Genomic DNA, 18,610 nt, shown 5'->3' with positions numbered 1-18,610 from the left:
ATCAGTGCTCTATATGCTCGATTTTTGGTGCAGATGTAATGCACAAGCTTGAAGGCAGATGCCGATGCAATTTCTGCTGTGCAGCCCTTAATTGCTCAGAGACTTTGGTGTTGAAGCCGGGTGTGGAAACTGTAGAGCATGTGCAGAATGCCTTGGTCGGTTTGGGTCTGATTGTACACGCAAGAGAAAATCAGCCACTAGCCACATTAACTAGACGTACTACTCCAACTTTGAGAAATGTTCTTTAGTGTGGTTTCAGTCAGACTTACGTGTTTAGATGTGTTTTAGAAATCCAGTTTTAGTCGGACTAACAGTAACTCAGCCATCCTGGCTGCATGTAATGGTACTGACTGTCTAAACTGCTTTGTAATCCTGAAAACACATTATTGTGCAATCTAGACCATGTGCAGAGGTCTGTGGATTTTCTGCTGATTAGATTCAAGAATTTACCCAATATTTAGTACCCAAAACTTGTATTTATGTCAGTTTTATATTGAACAAGCATCAGTATTATTTTATTTTCACTAGACTTTGATCAAATTTGAAAAAAACAAAACAAAACAAAACAAACAAACAAAAAAAAAAACGGTTCATGACAACAGACAGAGGACTTCCTACACTAGTTGAGGTGCTTTTTTTCTGAGGAGAGACACTGCTGTTGAATTTTCAAAATGTAATTATAACGCTTCAAGTGCCACAAATGAAAGTTATTCGACCATGTTTGCACTCGGGTGGCGACAAGTCCCACGGGCAGGAATCTAAAAACCTGTTCAAATAAATCCACAACTATCTGCTCCAGCAGAAACCAATTGGTTTTTGTTTTTTTTCTTTGTAATTTGAGTGAAATAAATCATGAAATTAACAATAGCATTGAATCCAATCATTCACTTGAATCTAAAACTCTGACTGCTAGTTGCAGGGATTAAGTTTGTTCAATAAAAAGAGGTCTGTGTGCAGACATACTTTCACTTTCACTCTCATGAACACAGCCTCAGGAGGAGTTATGGTTCAGTCATGGTGGACAAAATGCTTCTAAGAGTGAAGTGAAGCAAAAGAAGAAGAGTTCAAACTGGGAGTCTCTCTAATCTCCAGCTAAAGAGGGTTAAAGTGAAAATCAGTTATACAGAGGGTTCCTCTGTCACTGCAGAGAGTTATCTACCAGCTCTGGGGATGGACAGAATGAATTAACATGTCTGCTTGTCATTGTGTTGGCAAAGTTCTATCAAAGTTAACGCCACAAGCTTTTCAGCCTTCAAACAGATGGATCAGCAGACTGGATGTGATTTACTTTGGCTGATGCACGCTGCAAAAGCTCAAATCTAAGCAAGTGTATCTGCCTCATTTATAGGCAAAAATATCTCATTACATTTAATAAAAGTCATATTCTACTGACAGGTCCACACAAACATCTCATTCCATGAGAAAAGGCCGAAAGGTCTGAACTGCTAAAAAAGCTGCAAATGGAGGAAGGGAATGAGATGCACCGTCTAAATTCGTTTGCACATCCATCCTCATTTCAAGACACTCATCAAGTCAATTTCATTCAAACCACTGGCAGATTTTAGTAGGAAATTCAGGTCAGATATTTTGCTTATTATTTCTTAAAATACAATATTTTTCTGATGAGTCAGGTGAGTGTAGCTCATATTTAGTGTAATGACATTTTTTTTAACTAAAAAGCAGACAAATAGCACCTATGACCTATTAGATGACTGTGCTCAGGCCTGCCCACTTCCTGGGCCCTGGAAAAACTCACTGAATACACAGTAGGCCTGGTTACAGGGTTACAGTGCCAAAATAGGGTTCAAAGAAGCAAAGTTGGGAAACAAGCAGCAATAATGGGCTAGGAAACACAGTCTGAAAAGCGGCTAAAAAGTGGCAAAAATAGGCTAAAAGTGGCAACAATGGGCAGCTAAAGAAGTGAAATTGGCTTAAAAAGTAGAAACAATTGTTAAAAGAGTGTCCTGTACCAATCAAACAGCCTTATGAGCAGGAATAGGAGTCCCCTAACTTTTCAGCTTATGACCCCCAAAATAACAGCGTCAGAGACCGACCAGAGGTTGTTGTGTGATGTGTATTTTATGTATTCTGTGTTTTGTCTTTGTAATGTTTAATGTTGTGACTGTTTGTGTGTATTTGGGAATTTTATGTATTTTAAAAGCCCAGCTAGGGACCGGCATTGCAAATTAGCTCAAGCTACAAATAAATTTCTCTTCGTGTTTTAGGAAAGTATCCCATGACCCCCTTCGGTTTCTTGTCCTCATCTGTAGTGTACAGAGTTTTTGTATGCAGCAGGAAACCTCCACCTCTGTCTGAGATAAGGTCGTCAAATATTTGACACTCTCTGATATCACGTTTTCAAACGGTATGTTCTCTATTATTTTAGTGGTTGATGGAATCACAGTCAGAGATCTGAACGATGCGTGCGGACATCTCTCTCTTTTTCTGCTGCTGTCTTTGATTGCCAAGCACCTCTTAATGTGATGTTTGTAATACCAGCTCTTCTAAAATTGATCCCATCAAAAAGTTTCAAAAAAACTCAAGATCTTCAGTCGTATTTGGACTGAAAGCTGTCTTGAAAGAATGAGGGAATAAGATAGCGCCGTCTGAATCAGACATGGCATCGTTTCAAACTGCCAATATGTTTGAGCTGTTCTGACAATGAGAAGGAGTTTTCCTACTTTTTTTTTAGGTAATAAATAAATTTTTCCAATATCAGGTGTCTGGAACTTCCATATTGTTGCACATGGATTAAAATCTGGTGACAGCCTTAGTCCTTAGCTTCAGAATGGCATTAAATTAAAACTGAGAGCTTGAGACGGCGAACATGCCTGGCTTGATTAAATTATGTCTGTTATATAACAGAGTGAAGGTCAGATATGACGTAAATAATGTACAGCAGAACATGCTGACATCCAGTCACTCGAAACGTAATTCACTCTGAGTCCGTTTATTTATAATGAGGTTAATTATAATTGCTCCACTGTAGCTCCAGCTGCATTTGAAATGTTTGCATGTTGGCTGTGAGTAGGGCTGAAGGATTTGGGAAAATAATCAAAATGGGAATTTTTTTACCCAGTATTGTGATTGTGATTTAATATATGATTATTTCTTAAGTTCCTCATCTCATGTATTTTCCAAAAAAACAACCCCAAAAAACAAACAAAAAACAAAAAAAAAAACAAAAAACAAAAAAACAAAAACAAACAAAAAAACAAACAAACAAAGAAATTCTATACTATAACCAACACAATATTAGATTAAAATAGGGCTGGGCAATTTTGAAAACATATCTAATTGTGATGATTTTGACTGGTTTTGCAAATTAGATATAAACTGTTGTATTAAAGGGAGTGATAGTTTTAGTATGATTCTGATATTTAACAAGAAAAATGGACAAAAAGAAGAAAATTTGAGTTTTTTGTACACAATTCTAAAAATATGCCACTAAAATGACTGCATGATATGTAATGCAAAATGTCTCTGCTGCAAAAATATTCAAACTGGTATTTTCATAAATTTCAAGCTAAAAAAATATTGCGCCTTCTGCGATTTGTAAATTGCAGCAGGCCATATTGGGATTTAATCTAATTTGCGATTAATTGCCCAGCCCTAGTAGCCACAGACAGACACCACAAGTTTCTCCTCCTAAGGGCTGAACGATTTGGGAAAACAATCAAATTGTGATTTTTTTGCTCAATATACGATTATTTCTTAGGTTCCACATCTCATGTATTCCCCCCCCCCCAAAAAAAAAAAAAAAAAAAAGAAAAACCAAGCAATAATTCGTTCCTTACTATAACCAACACAATATTAGATTAAGCTAGGGCTGAACGACTTGAAAAAATAATCTAACTGCTATTATTTTTCCCAATATTGTTACTGCGATTTAATGTGAAACTATTTTTTTAATGTGTTGTTAAACACAGGAAATAAATCATTCTCCTTATACTGAGCGCTGTATTAGATAAATTAAACTAGGAAGAGTTCAATTTTTTTAAAGAAATTCTAATTGCGGTTTTGGTTCATATGGCAAATCTGAGATCAAGTGCTACATTGAAGGTGACGATCATTTCTTCTTGCTTTGAATAAGAAAAAAAAAATACATGAAGAAATAAAGTTGGATTTTTGTAAAAAAAAAAAAAAAAAAAATAAGAATCCACTAAAGAAACTTGAAATAAATAAGTTTAAATATTGATCAAACATTTAAATTTACCCAGTTTCACAGTAAAACAGGGTAAAATTAAAGGTATGGATGAATGTCCAATAAGGACTTCAGGACTTTTGCCACCACATTTTTTTCAGATGCCTAGTTGCGACCCACTGAAAACTGCTCAGAGACCCACCTTTGGGTCCCGACCCACCAGTTGAGAACCACAAAAATGTGTTTCTGGTATTTTGACACATTTCAGATTAAAGGAATTTTATGAACTGTTGTATTATTATATAAAGCTCATATTTATTTTTTATCTTTAATTTAAAAATAAAGATAATAGGATTCTTTTTGGTACACTATTCTAAAAATATGCCACTAAAATGATTGCATTGTACAGTATGTAATGCATAACATCTCTGCTGCAAAAAAAAGTCTCAAACTGGTATTTTGACACAAATTTCAGGTTAAAGAATTATTGCAACCCTTGTGATTTTGAAAACTGCAGCAGGCCATATTGTGATTTAATCTAATTTGCAATTAATTGCCCAGCCCTAGCAGTGAAGGGAGCGACAAATGTGAAACTAAATTTGTGAAAAATGATTCAATGACGGCCAGTTTGGCTTTGTTTGAGGAGAGTTTGTACTTCTAGGGACATTTTATTTAAAGTAAAGAGATCCTAATCATTCTTTTACCAGTTAATTAAGTTGTTTCAAGCCGCCCTGTATTTGTTCTTAAATCTCAATTAGCACTCTGATATTATTCAAGCCAATATGTTTGATTTAGTACAGTTTCCACAGCTTCTTAAAACTCTGCCTACTCTCATTTACATTGGTCAGAATCATTCAGGACGCAGACGAGGAGAGTCGAAGGAGAAAGGCGTTGGCTCCTGAACAGCAGCAGTGCATGTTGGGATGCGCAGGCTGAGCGGAGAGCAGCACATCGAGACATTAGGGCGCTGCTCCCTGGCAGGAGGCCTGTGCCAGCGTTGGCTCTCTACCACAGGAAGCCCTTTCTGCGTCTCAAACTTGGCAGGAGGAGGAATATATGATGGAACAGCCCCTGAGGGCGTTTGTGTAATAAATGGATAAAGCTGGATAAAGTTCTGCTTACAGCTATTGGCTTCTGTACGAGCCCGGTCCGAAGCAGACGGCACCACCGTTTCAATCGTTTTCTGAATATCACACAGCGGTCACAAAGTAGTCTGTCACTTTTCTGAGCAAAAGTAAAAATTCTTTGACACATGGTTTATAAAATTACAGCGCAAAACACATCATAAAAGCAGCAACGACTGATCAACATCTTTTAGTTTATAAATCTGAATAAAAATGCTCTTTTTCTTCCCATCTTTTATTTTCAGGAACAGGATTAGTGAATGCTTCTGTCAGTCTTCTGCAATGAAAAAAACTGCACAAAATATCCATGAGGCAAAATGCATTAAAATGGGTCTTGAATACATTTTCTTCACAGAGCACATCACACTTGGCTCGTGCTGCACTCTTGGGCGTCTAAATGTGGTTGAGCGTCTCTTGAACACAACTTACAGTCCAGAATGGGTGTCTCAATCCTCCAGAGATTCTTATCTGCCTCTTGAAGGTGATGATGAATTCTACCAGCGACCGCCAGCTGTCTTCTGCCTCATCCTGCAGTGACAGAGGAGAAAACTGATGAAACACTTTACAGGACCGTGTCTCCCTCTCAAACATGATGGCTGTTTGTGAATCTGATGAGGATTAGGCTGAGTGTGAACGGCCTCAGAAATATCTCGGGAAAGGCTGAAACAGTTTGCTGGAAGCCTGGTCTGCCTCTGTAATCCTTCTGGACATGACTTATTGGAGGTTTTTTCCTCACACTCTGATTTTCTATCCTTGGTAGGCCTGCGAGCAAAACATTCATACATTCAGAGCAACCTCGAGTGGGATTTTCTGGTTTTTAAATGTATGCGCTGTGAGGAGCTTTTGTGAGCTGGCTCCTGATAGAATTTCAAAAAGGCAAACATGTGGAAAGGAAATGGAAAACTGGAGTGGAACATGTGGTCTCTTTAGTGGTTGGTGGAACTGGGGTACCGCAAGACTGGGCTGGTTTCTTGATGGCTGCAAACTTCATGCTTGTAACTCTGCAAAAGTGTTAATCTGCCAACAAAAACTAGGACAAAAACATGCATTTAACACCTTTACCTCATGCAAAAAATTACACTTCAACTAAATAAATTAAAAAAAAAAAGCAGTGATACAAATTGTGCTACTGGGAGGGGCTTGATTTCAAAGCAATAACAAAAAATGACCAGTAGAAATGCTGCAGGCTCCGCCCATTTTTGATTGTTTTTTTAAAGAGGGCTAATGAAATACTGCCCTCAGTAAGGTGCATTTACTAAATAATACACAATTGTTTTTGGTTTCATGAATGAATTTCACATAATGAAGGAGAAAAGCTGTTAAAAATAGCCTTCTGGGTTGGGTGCCCATATACAGAGGCCACAGTCCTCGCCACACTTCAGTCTCTCTTTAGCTAAGGCCAAAAAGGTCCTAACTGGGGTTAGGAATTGAAGTCAAACTTATGACACATTACATTATATTATGATATTAGACAATGTTATTTGATTCAATTTACACTATATTGCCAAAAGTATTCACTCACCTGCCTTGACTCACATATGCACTTAAGTGACATCCCATTCTTAATCCATAGGGTTTAATATGACGTCGGTCCACCCTTTGCAGCTATAACAGCTTCAACTCTTCTGGGAAGGTTTTCCACAAGGTTTAGGAGTGTGTTTATGGGAATTTTTGACCATTCTTCCAGAAGCGCATTAGTGAGGGCACACACTGATGCTGGAGGAGAAGGCCTGGCTCTCAGTCTCCGCTCTAATTCATCCCAAAGGTGTTCTATGGGGTTGAGGTCAGGACTCTGTGCAGGCCAGTCAAGTTGATCCATACAAAACTCTCTCCTCCATGTCTTTATGGACCTTGCTTTGTGCACTGGTGCACAGTCATGTTGGAACAGGAAGGGGCCATCCCCAAACTGTTCCCACAAAGTTGGGAGCATGGAGTTGTCCAGAATCTCTTGGTATGCTGAAGCATTCAGAGTTCCTTTCACTGGAACTAAGGGGCCAAGCCCAGCTCCTGAAAAACAAGCCCACACCATAATCCCCCCTCCACCAAACTTTACACTTGACGCAATGCAGTCAGACAAGTACCGTTCTCCTGGCAACCATCAAACCCAGACTGGTCCATCAGATTGCCAGATGGAGAAGCGTGATTGGTCACTCCAGAGAAGGTGTCTCCACTGCTCTAGAGTCCAGTGGCGACGTGCTTTACACCACTGCATCCGACGCTTTGCATTGCACTTGGTGATGTATGGCTTGGATGCAGCTGTTACCATGGAAACCCATTCCATGAAGCTCTCTACCACTGTTCTTGAGCTAATCTGAAGGCCACATGAAGTTTGGAGGTCTGTAGCCATTGACCCTGCAGAAAGTTGGCGACCTCTGCGCACTATGACCTCAGCATCCTCTGACCCCGCTCCATCATTTTACGTGGCCTACCACTTGGTGGCTGAGTTGCTGTGGTTCCCAATGGCTTCCACTTTGTTATAATACCACTGACAGTTGACTGTGGAATATTTAGGAGCCAGGAAATGTCACCACTGGACTTGTTGCACAGGTGGCATCCTATCACAGTACCACGCTGGAATTCACTGAGCTCCTGAGAGCGAGCCATTCTTTCAGTGATGTTTGTAGAAACAGTCTGCATGCCTTGGTGATGATTTTATACACCTGTGGACCTGGAAGTGATTGGAACACCTGATTTCCATTATTTGGATGGGTGAGTGAATACTTTTGGCAATATAGTGTAATACAGTCCGATATGATATATAGTGTTATGTTACATTTGTATATTATGCCATACCTTACAACATAGTTTCCCAAGTACTGTATCCTAAATTCTGTCTAGCTGATAAAGCCAAGGACTGAGACAGAGGCTCCTCATCCCCACTGTTCAAATACATTTTCTTAAATCCTTATTAATGTCTTACATGAAAATATTAAATTCAAAATCATCAGCAAGGTGAAGGGGGAAGAAGGTGGTCAAAATGAGTGGGGTGGGTGAACTTTCACAAATTTGCATTATTTTACTTTATTTCTGAATTATGAAAAATTTAATTTTGAGTAAAATTACAAAAAGGGCCATTTAAGTGGCACTGGTGCACCATTCAGGGTTCAATGCATTAATTGATGGTTTTAAATTCTGCAAAAACCTTAGTGTCTCAGTTTACATTGTCAAAAATGAGTAGGGAGAAGTAAGAGGTTTCGATTCATTTATTCATACTCTTTAATTTTCTCATCAGTTTTCTCAATCACTGAAATATACTGAAAAATATGGTGAGATACAATATGTCTATAGCCAAGCAACACTTGGCTTACCAAAATAATACCATCACTATACAGCACTCCTGAAATTTGACAGTGTGACAGTTCTATAAAACAAATAAGGATTAGCTGAAGAATATAAAGTCCCCTAAAATGGAACAGGATTAAGGTACTTATTCACTGCACTTTGATGTCAGTTTCTCCTTTTATTATGCTAATAACTGACTCAAACATACATTCAATTGGCCAAAATGTGAGTCAAACCACTGAATATATTAGTGAGACTAAAGCTAAATGTGCCAAATTTACCACTGCTTTAAAGTCTCTAATGAACAGAGTGACTTTTCTGGTTTTCTTCCCCACAGCCAGGAGCAAAAATGAGACTGTAACAGAGCTTAACCTGTTATTACACCAACAGTCTGTGAATCATAAACACCGCTCAGCATCCCCGCTGTGAGAAGCCAGCCAGCACTGAGCCAACTGATGATGTGGCTGCATCATTACCCACAACACCCTGAGAGGCGAGAGGCATGGAAAACTCCTTACCCTGGGCCTCGCCATTCAGACCCCCTTCCACACAATTCAATTAAACGGATGTTGTTTATGGGCAGTTCTGGCCCATCGGAACGCCATTATTGCTCCCCGTGTTGAATTCTGCATTAGCTGCCCTTCAGTGGAGCTGCTCTTTGAAATGTCATAGAGCTTATGACTTAGCAGATGATTACGAATGTTTAGAGATGCTTAAGACACTTCAGTGATTCTGGCTTTTAATGAAGACCGGACATAAGGGGCTGGCCTCCAGGAGGGTAGCATTCTTGTAGAAAAACCTCAAATCTGAAATAGCAGACACTAGAATATACAGAAATTGAAATCTCTCACCTTTTCTCAGTTGTCGATATCTGATACGTGGTTCTCATTCTGAAAAGAAAAGACAGGAAGTTTCAATCAGAGATATTATGTGGCCATTTAAGCTGAACGTACAGGTCGTATTTAATCTTTTCTAAAGGTCGCGCTAAAATATGCCAAAGATGAGCTGCAATGCCAACCTGCAGAACCATCTTTGTGGTACATTATCACCACCTGTGATCACCGTGACCTTCACACAACAAATAAATCTTTCCCAACATGTCTCTGAAAAATAATGTCTTCCATTAGCAAGGGCGCAAAGCTTTTATCAAGAATAGTTTGCCCACGCTCAACTGGTTAATGGCTAATGAATGCAGCATAATAAAGAAGGCATAGTCAGAAGCACGGCCACAGTGCACAGCTGAACCCAGGGAAAGCGAGGACTTTGATGTGAATGCCTTTACATAAATTACTCTGAAGTATAACATACAAAAGAAGATACGCGTATTGAATGTATTCTTCTATAAAGGCTTTTTAATATGGTTGGTAGGTGTTTTAAGCCTGCAGATACCTTTTATCAGGCTAAAGCATCCTTTTAAAGTTTAAGGCCAGACATTGCTAGACTGCATTTAAGAAAGTAAATAGATCCAATCGCTTAAATCCTACAGCTCATTGAGATGGTTATATTTATCAAAAACAACTTTATTTGGATGGAAAACACGAGTGGAATTACCTTTATTGGACACTTTTTTGCTTTAAGTTCTGGCATACCCATGATCTTTTCAGCTAGTATTTTCTCCATTAGAACATGGGTGTCAAACTCAAGGCCCGGGGGCCAAATCCGGCCCATGGAACGATTATATCCGGCCCACAAGATCATATCATATTTGTATTATAACTGGCCCACCAGTATGAGGTCTGCAGATTTCCTCCAGTATAAAAATGTAAACTTCATTAATATCCTTGCTGAACCTTAAAAATCTGAAAAAGTAAAGAGTAAGAAAGATTTCATAAAAAGTCAAGAATGAAGGGAAAGAAATTAATTTGTGTTTCTTTTTCATATTTTCAATTTTGCATCTCAAGCTTATGACTCAAACTCATGATTTTGACTTTTCATTTCATGCTTTGAACTTTTCAACTGATAATTTGGACTTTATGTCACATTTTTTATCTTTTAGATTCCCAATTTTAAATTCTAAGTCATATTTTGACCTTTTCAACTCCTTTAGCTTTTTAATTCCATGTTTTTACTTTAAAAACATAATTTCATTTTTTTTTCCTCATATTTTGACATTTTTAAGTGACTAATTTTTACTTTAAAATCATATTTTGACCTTTTACACTCCCAATTTGGAATTTAAATCATATTTTTAACTTTTTAAGTCAAGCTGTTGGATTCTAGCTCATATTTTGACATTTTCAACTCTCTTTCAACTAATTTTTGTCTTTTTAATCCCATATTTTGAACTATCAGACTCACAATTTAAAATTTTAAGTCATATTTTGACTCTTAAACTCATGATTTCAAATTTGATCTCATATTTTCACCTTTCAAACTTATGATTTTAACTTTCTCCTCATATATTTGTTCTTTAAAAAACATTTTTTCTGTTTTTAATATGGTGTTCTGATCTTTTGAGCTAATAAATTTGAATTTTTATCTCAGATTTGGGCCATTAAACTTATCACTTTTATTTTTTTGAATTTCCAAATGATTTATCATCAGTGCTGGTTTTTTAAATATTGTATTACTGGTGAAATGAGGTTGACAGTTTCTGGTTAAAAAGATGACCCTGTTAGGCCCTCAGGTTAGAACTGAATCCAGAATCCGGCCCCTGCTGTGGTTGAGTTCGACACCCCTGCATTAGAAAGATTACTAGTATTCTGGTACTGATGGTCAACTTTAAAACGAACAAACGGCTTAGAAATTAAATGTCAAATAAAAATAAATTAAATTGTGCCGCTCATGGCGGTGATGACATCATGTTTATCATGTACAAAACATTTAAAAATGTTAATACTATCTTGTTCCTACATGTTTTTACCTAATAGAACGAGGCAATCCACGTTTTCTGGATCAAGAACAGAGCATTTTTGTTCACTATCGTCCTAGCCGTGGAGAAAACCCCTCTCTGCCCTGACAGAGGTGCCTGGGATGCACAGGTAACGGCGTGCCAGCTGGGACAGGAGAGGATACCTGGACTGGAACGTTTTCCACCATGACAGTGGGTTACTGTCGGCGTCCATCACCATTTTACTCTCGATCAGCATCTCTTGATGTAGCGAAGCCTCACTCGCCAAATCATCATGGGTGTGTGCACCACCTTGGCGATAAACATCCCCAATGGTGGCCATTGTGGCGCCTCTGTGTTTGAGAGTGAAAACTTTATGGTTCATTGTGTCACGTGTCATGTGACGAAACATTTGGCTCCTACACCTACATATGGGTGAAGTAGAGGCCAAGGAGAGAGGGGAGAGACTCGATAATAAACAGCAAAACTATTTTAAAAACACGCTTGAATAGTAACTTCAGCTTTTAAATATTAATGAGTTTTTAAATGTTCAAATTATATTTGAACCCTGAAATTCGCTCCAACATCTTTATAGTGAATTAATATCTCAGTTTTTTTTTTGAGGTGATGTTTGCATGCATCACTGGATGATATGGAGGTGTCTGGTGCTGCAACATTCAATGGTAGCGGTTAAAGGGCTTTTTGCCTTACAGGCCTTCACACTGATCACGTAACTGAAAGCTATTTTGTTTTTTTTTCTTGTCCTCCTCCTTTCCCCTCAGATATCTTTGAGTTAATGAAGAAGTTAGAGCTCTGTGCTAATCAAGGCTGACATTTTCACTAAAAGCTGGCTTCTGTTGGAATTAAAGCTCACTTGGGGTCTTGGAAATAAGACCAGATTTTCACTCTGCCATTAAAATAAAATGAATTCAGCATGGAGCTGACAGATGAAGTGTTTGGAAATTAACCTGATTCTCTGATATGAACCAACATGAATCATCCATCAACATTAAAGTTACATTTCAGACATGTTGATGTTTTGTTCGGTATTTAACTTAAAAAAAGCTCTGCTGCTGTTAAAACTGATTCAAGAATGTGAATCATAAGTAAGCTCTACCTTTAAAATCTTCCCTCCATCATTCCTAGAGTTTTTGAGGTTGATTGGACAAAGACTTCTTAGAAACGACGCTGGAGCTCTCTAAATGAGTATTGAATATTTTGTTACTTTCATAAAATTTTATAGATTGATTGGTTTAAATCACAGGTGTCAAACTTAAGTTGTGTTTTTATTTCACATTTTCATTTTGCATCCCAAGATTATGACCTAAACTTTGGATTTTGACGTTTCATTTCATATTTTGACCTTTTAAATTCATCATTTTGACGTTTTCTCTCTTATTGTGACCTTTTAGGTTCACATTTTTTCATTTGAAATCATATTGTGACCTTTTAAACTCCTGACTTTGACTTTTAATCCCATATTTTCACTTTTTAAACTCCTGATCTAGAATTTTATCTCATATTTTGACCTTTTAGAGTCACTATTTTGAATTTTATCTTCTATTTTGACCTTTAAAACTCTTGATTTGTAATTTTATCTCATATCTTGAACTTTAAACTCACGACTGTAAGTCTCTGTCTCATATATTTGCCTTTTTTAAACCTTATTTTGACTTTTAATTTTGTATTTTGACCTTTAGGACTTATAAGGTTGACTTTTTATCTCAGATTTTGAGCCTTTAACTCATTTATTTATCATTTATTTGACATGGACACACAGTAACATTGATGCTGTGATATTTAATCATTTTGACTGTTTTTTGTTTTTTTTTTAGAAATCTTAAAATCCTTTATTATCACTGTTTAATTTTCCCTATAATTCATCACCTGTGAAAACGCGGTTGCTAGTTTTCGGTTAATTATTGACCCTGTTAGGCCCTCAGGTTGGACCTAAACTCAGATTTTTGCCCTGCTGTGAGTTTGACACCCCTGGTCTAAATATTGAAATAAAAATTCAACTCCAGCCCCTGTTGGCTTTTCAGAACCAGTGCAACTTCTTCAGCGACCTTGTGCAAGAAAAGCTTTTCAAACTGTTCTGAATTCACTCTTCCCCGTCAGAGCCACACCAGTCCAAGCAGGTCTTAAACACTCCCTGCTTAATCGTATCGTGCGTGGTGTGAGTGTGCGTCTGCGTGACGGCCTGTGCGGAGCCTCCACTGAGCCGGGGTCGACAGGGAGAGACTGTCAGTCCGAGCGCCCTCACCATTCACTCATGTGAAGCTCTGCGCTCTCAGATCTGCGGCCATGAATAATTCTGGAAAATTAACTTTCAGAAGGCGAAGACCGCCTGCCCACTTGAGATCTCCCAGAGTGCCTTGCACTCTGCCTCCCTGTCAGCGCTGTCAACTGTTTCTCTTACCAGATGGTGGCTGCCCTCCTCGTCGTAGTCGTCCTCGCCTCCATCGGTCATCTCTCCTGCCTCCACGTCCAGCGCCCCCTCGCCGGCATCTCCCAAAGAGTTTTCAGCCGTTTCAGACACACACTCCTCATGCAGTGAGTCACAGTTGTCCTCGTACTTCCTCTGAACCTCTGAGGGACAAAAGAGGGCACAGAGGTAAAAAAAAACGTACACTGCTGCCCTTTCCTGTGCTAAGGCAGAGTCGCCTCCATTTGCTGACGGAATAAACTCCCTTATTAACCAATCATTTAGACATTAGCTGCTAAATTCTTGTATTTAGCTCAAATATCACAATTATCAGAAAAAATAATAACACAAATGCTGCCCAGATTACCTATTCATAGCCTTAAACTTGACTGAAGAATGTAAATGTTTAAAGAAACAAACATGGAAGGACTTTTGTAGCTACTGCTCTGTCTAGGTGAGATAATATACAATCTAAGTTATGTTTATTTGTCCTTGTCTCCTTCAGTCCTCCCCAATATCTTTGAGTTTATGAAGATGTTAGCTAGATTTCTGGTTAAAAAAACACTCCTGGAACAAAGTGGTGTCAAAAACAGGTTTTGGCTTTGAGTCATAAGCAGGCAATTTCTTTTTTGGTGTCTGTGAAGAGGAAGGAAAGCAGGTTTGTGCATCAACAGCATGAATTTAACTGAATTTGAACTGTTTGTATTTATTTGCCCCAAGAAGCTTTGTGTGGGCTCTGTGTTAGCTAGCAAGCGTTGTTAGCTGGTTTGCTACTGCCTGGTGTATTTGAATGTATACTGTTGACACTCCATGTAATGAAAGGCTAACATTTAGCTATTTTTGAAGAGTTAAAAAGTGTTTTGTACCAACTATTTCAGTATTTTAAATTGCAAATAGAGGAGATTTGCCCTTCATACTAGGGGTGCACCGGCGGCAATTTTCTGTCCGATCACCGATCTTTAAAAAGCCTGACCTGCCGATTCGGATTTTGACTGATACCGATTTTTTTTTCATAACTGACAGCATACACCTTCAATGTTCCAATCTTATTTTATTGAAAAACATTGAACAATACCTCTGAAAGAATACAAACTTGTTGTTTTAACTGCACATGAGGTAGTTCTCTCAAATATAAATGAAAAGTTTAGAGCATTGCTGTCCAAGCTACTAAATTATATCAGTTCCTTTAGTCTTTAATTTTTCACATTTTAGTAGGTAGAGGTAGATAAGATTGGTGGCTAAGATCGGTTTCATATGTAAGTATCGCTGATCGTCAATCCCACAAAATTAAGGAAATCGATGCTGATCGATCCATTTCACTGGATAGCTCAGTGGTTTACATCGCTGACTTCAGTGCGAGAGATCGAGGGTCGAATTACGGTCAGGGCATGACAGGACCCAGTTTGGTCCTGAATACCCTGTCTATGGCTCAGATTTTCATGGCATTGATGATAATAGTGTCTACTAAATGACACTGTAACATTGTAATGAATTTGACAGCGCACCACCCTGCTACCTACCAAGCTACTGCCCCAGTGATGATAAATTATTGATTCTTTTCTCTTATTATACCTCGTCTTCCTCCTTTCCCCCAATATCTTTGAGTTTATGAAGATGCTGGCTGGATTTTAGGTGACTAAAAGCACTTTTGGGTTAAACTGTGACCTTTACATGATAATGAAACTGATGTTGGCTTTGCTTGATTCAGGAGAATAAAAAAGCACCTCAAATGTTATTTGGGTTTCTTTATATAAAAAGAAAAGCTCATTTTACTCTGGATCGGTAGCACAAATTTAACATATGGACTATTTGTTAATTTCCTGTAATAACTGTATAATATACTGACTGTGTGATGGTTTGTTAGCGTCAGTTATTTCTAGGGGTTTAACGGTACAGAAAAAATTCGATTTGGTACCTACCTTAGTTTTAAAGTCACGCTTTGGTACGTTTTTGGTATGGTAACTGAGGCAAATAAATAAAATTGATTTTTTATTTATTTTTAATTAATTTGTATTAAAATAAATAGGCTGTATAAATAAAATTTAGGTCTTCAATGAATAAAAATATTAATAAATTTTGAATTACTTGGTTATTTTAATCCATATATTGACATATTTATTCCCATTCTTTAAACACTAAAATTTCTCAGCCAAGTTGAATACATTATAATACAACCGTAGGTTAGCTTGTTATATATGCTAATCAGCGTCTTTCCTGCCAATTTCAACACGGACTTCAGCACTGAATTACTTTTTTAATCAATGGGACCTACTAAAAAGTTTGGGAGAACTTTTCTCAGCCCATCTTGGTGGATAAAGAGGTTAGAGCTGTGAAATCTGAGGATAACTTTACCCATGACGCAGCTGCAGACATGATGGAGTCTCCTTTCCCCCTCCTCCGAGGCTGATAGTTGAAGGTAAAATTAAATTGATTCACAGAGCCAGAGCACGTGTTATAATAAAAAATATCTTAAATCATGGGAAATTCATAACCGGCTGGTGAGACTTTTAGTTGTTCCTACTCGTTACAGTGACGTTCTTGTTTGACTGGAGCCTTTTCAGATGCTGTGATTGCTCCGCTGGATGATGTGCTGTCAGCGACACAGCTGCTGAATAATGTCAGCGCTACTGTTGTTGTCTTTGTCCACTGTTGTATTTTACTGGGAAACAAAGAGTTCCTAAACAGGACACTTTTATCTGGGAATATTCGGGCTGTTGCTGTCGTTTGCTGTGGTTGTGTGGTTGCCAGGACAGTGTGACAGTGAGTTATTCTCTGGTTTTCTGTGTGTGAGCTTCATTCAACATGTATCCGTTCGGTACACGTCTGTACCGTACTGAGAGACCCACACTGAATCAGGACAGTACAAATACGCGTATCTTTACACGCCTAGTTATTTCTGTACTATCCCCTGTCATCCAAGCACATTTGTGTGGACATCCCTCTAAAAACTAGCTTTTCTTTTCACCAGCACAAAGTTAACAGACTATTTTTAAGTTTAGTGTTTTAAAGTAAAAGAAATCATGGAGTTAGGCTATCAGTTGAAAAAGAAAATCTGATGAGATTGTTGAAAGGAGCAGAAAACACATTAAGTTTAAGTTTAAATTTGGTTCAAAATCAGTCGGGGAAATGTAGGAGTCTTTTTTTCAGTGATTTTCTCACCCACAGTTCAGAACATAAACATACTTCCCTTTCTTTCATTTTGTACCTTCCTCCCTCTGCAGAGACCATCTGATGTTTCTAACCATGCATACTTCTTTTATTCCAGAAAACAAACAAAAGTCTTGTGTTTTCCAGTCCAGTCTTAAACATAAAAATCTGTAGTTCAGTCCTGTTTCTGCTGCATGTTAGCCGTGTTTCAAAGACTCGACTGTTTCTCATCCCAAACAACTGAAAATATTCAAACCTTTGTCATTTATGTTCCAGATATTTTACTTTTATGCTCCCTGGCATCAGCTTAAAACTGCAGTCTGGTTTATAACACATATAAAATTCATCTGCCTGGATTTTATTTCTAATTTTGCTGATCCTGGCATCTTTGCACTCTCTACCTGTTGTTTATCACACTGATGACAAAAAGATTAAGTTTAAAACCCCGACAGATCATGCAGTAAAGATTAGTGCTTTAGTTTCAAATCACTACAGACAAATCCCTGAACGGTTTGCCTGGAGGACGACCGAGACGAGGTGTGATTTATTCAGTGTTCAGCTGCTCCAGTTTAAATACAGGATTACAAACATGCTCAGTATGGCATCTGTGTAAATGACCTTCACTCTGAGACTGTCCTGTAGTGGAGGGCATCTCTAAAGACCTCTCCTATGAAGTGAGTCAGCACAGCGTTGACAGCTGTCTGCTGCTATGACGGAGAGCTCTACTGCTCTTATCTCCCACACTGTCACTGTGACTTATGGCCACTGTTTGCTCTTCATTTCCCTCCCTCAGTGTTTTCTCTTTTCCTCTATCTCTTCTTGTCTTTCTCACCAGAGTCGGCTCTCTGCTGCTTCTCGATCTTCTCCAGGCGTCCCAGCAAAGAGTCGATCTTCATCTTGATCTGAGTCAGCTCCCGTTTAATGGTCTGGAGTTGGTCCGTCTTCACTGCTGAGACACAAACACAGAAACATTAATTTACAGCTTTCCTTAGATTATTTTTCCATTTAATGGAGCTGCTCAGTACAGTTTATCACAGACTGCATGCTGTCATCTGTTAATACTCTTAGTTTTGGTTGGCATATCATCACTGTGTCGCACTTTCCCTGGGGAGAACATCTCAATCTGGCCGACTGCAAAGTTAGTGAGCTAAAACCGTGGACCCGCTGCTTCTAATTTGAAGATGAGTGCTTGGCTTACGCCCACCATGCTGTGCAGAGCGCCTCAACTTTACTCAATAATACCAATATGAGAACAAATGACACCATCTTCAGCAGGCCATAGATGTTTATATAGAACAGTGATCATCAACTGGCGGCCCGGGGGCCACATCAGGCCCCCCATATCTTTCCATCCGGCCCCCAGAACATGATCAAATTCAAAATATGTGCACCAGAAAAATTCTAGAGGGAAAAAGTTGCGTTATTTTGGGGATGTTATTTCATTAACCGGGAAGGACTTGATGTTTTATTTTTTAGAAATCCATCTGTTAGTCATTATTGACACTAATGTATGTTGGACATATATTTATCAGTCGATTCCTGATAAAAATGGGAATGAACAATAAAAATATAAAGAAAGGAAAAAAAGAAGAAAATTATAAAATGGGAATAAATAAATGTAATAATAAATAATGGGAATCAAGAAATAAAACATTAAA

At 38.3% G+C, this 18,610-nt stretch overlaps 1 protein-coding gene across 2 annotated transcripts in view; it reads right to left on the bottom strand.

The window, feature by feature from the left end:
* Positions 1-5,493: 5,493 nt before the first annotated feature.
* Positions 5,494-18,610, bottom strand: part of LOC121527082 (RNA-binding Raly-like protein) — a 237,620-nt gene continuing 224,503 nt past the window's right edge. For both annotated transcript variants that reach the window (XM_041813768.1, XM_041813769.1), the window contains 4 exons: positions 17,785-17,901; positions 13,800-13,969; positions 9,402-9,440; positions 5,494-5,796 (listed from right to left, as the gene is read on the bottom strand). In XM_041813768.1, coding sequence (XP_041669702.1) covers positions 9,408-9,440; positions 13,800-13,969; positions 17,785-17,901 — 320 coding nt within the window. In that variant the 3' untranslated portion in view covers positions 5,494-5,796; positions 9,402-9,407. The remainder of the gene's footprint in view (positions 5,797-9,401; positions 9,441-13,799; positions 13,970-17,784; positions 17,902-18,610) is intronic.

Source organism: Cheilinus undulatus, linkage group 19 (genome assembly GCF_018320785.1).
Source record: "Cheilinus undulatus linkage group 19, ASM1832078v1, whole genome shotgun sequence".
Classification (NCBI taxonomy): domain Eukaryota; kingdom Metazoa; phylum Chordata; class Actinopteri; order Labriformes; family Labridae; genus Cheilinus; species Cheilinus undulatus.
The sequence above is the reverse complement of the archived record's forward strand: the minus strand, read 5'-3'. Positions and strand labels throughout refer to the sequence as shown.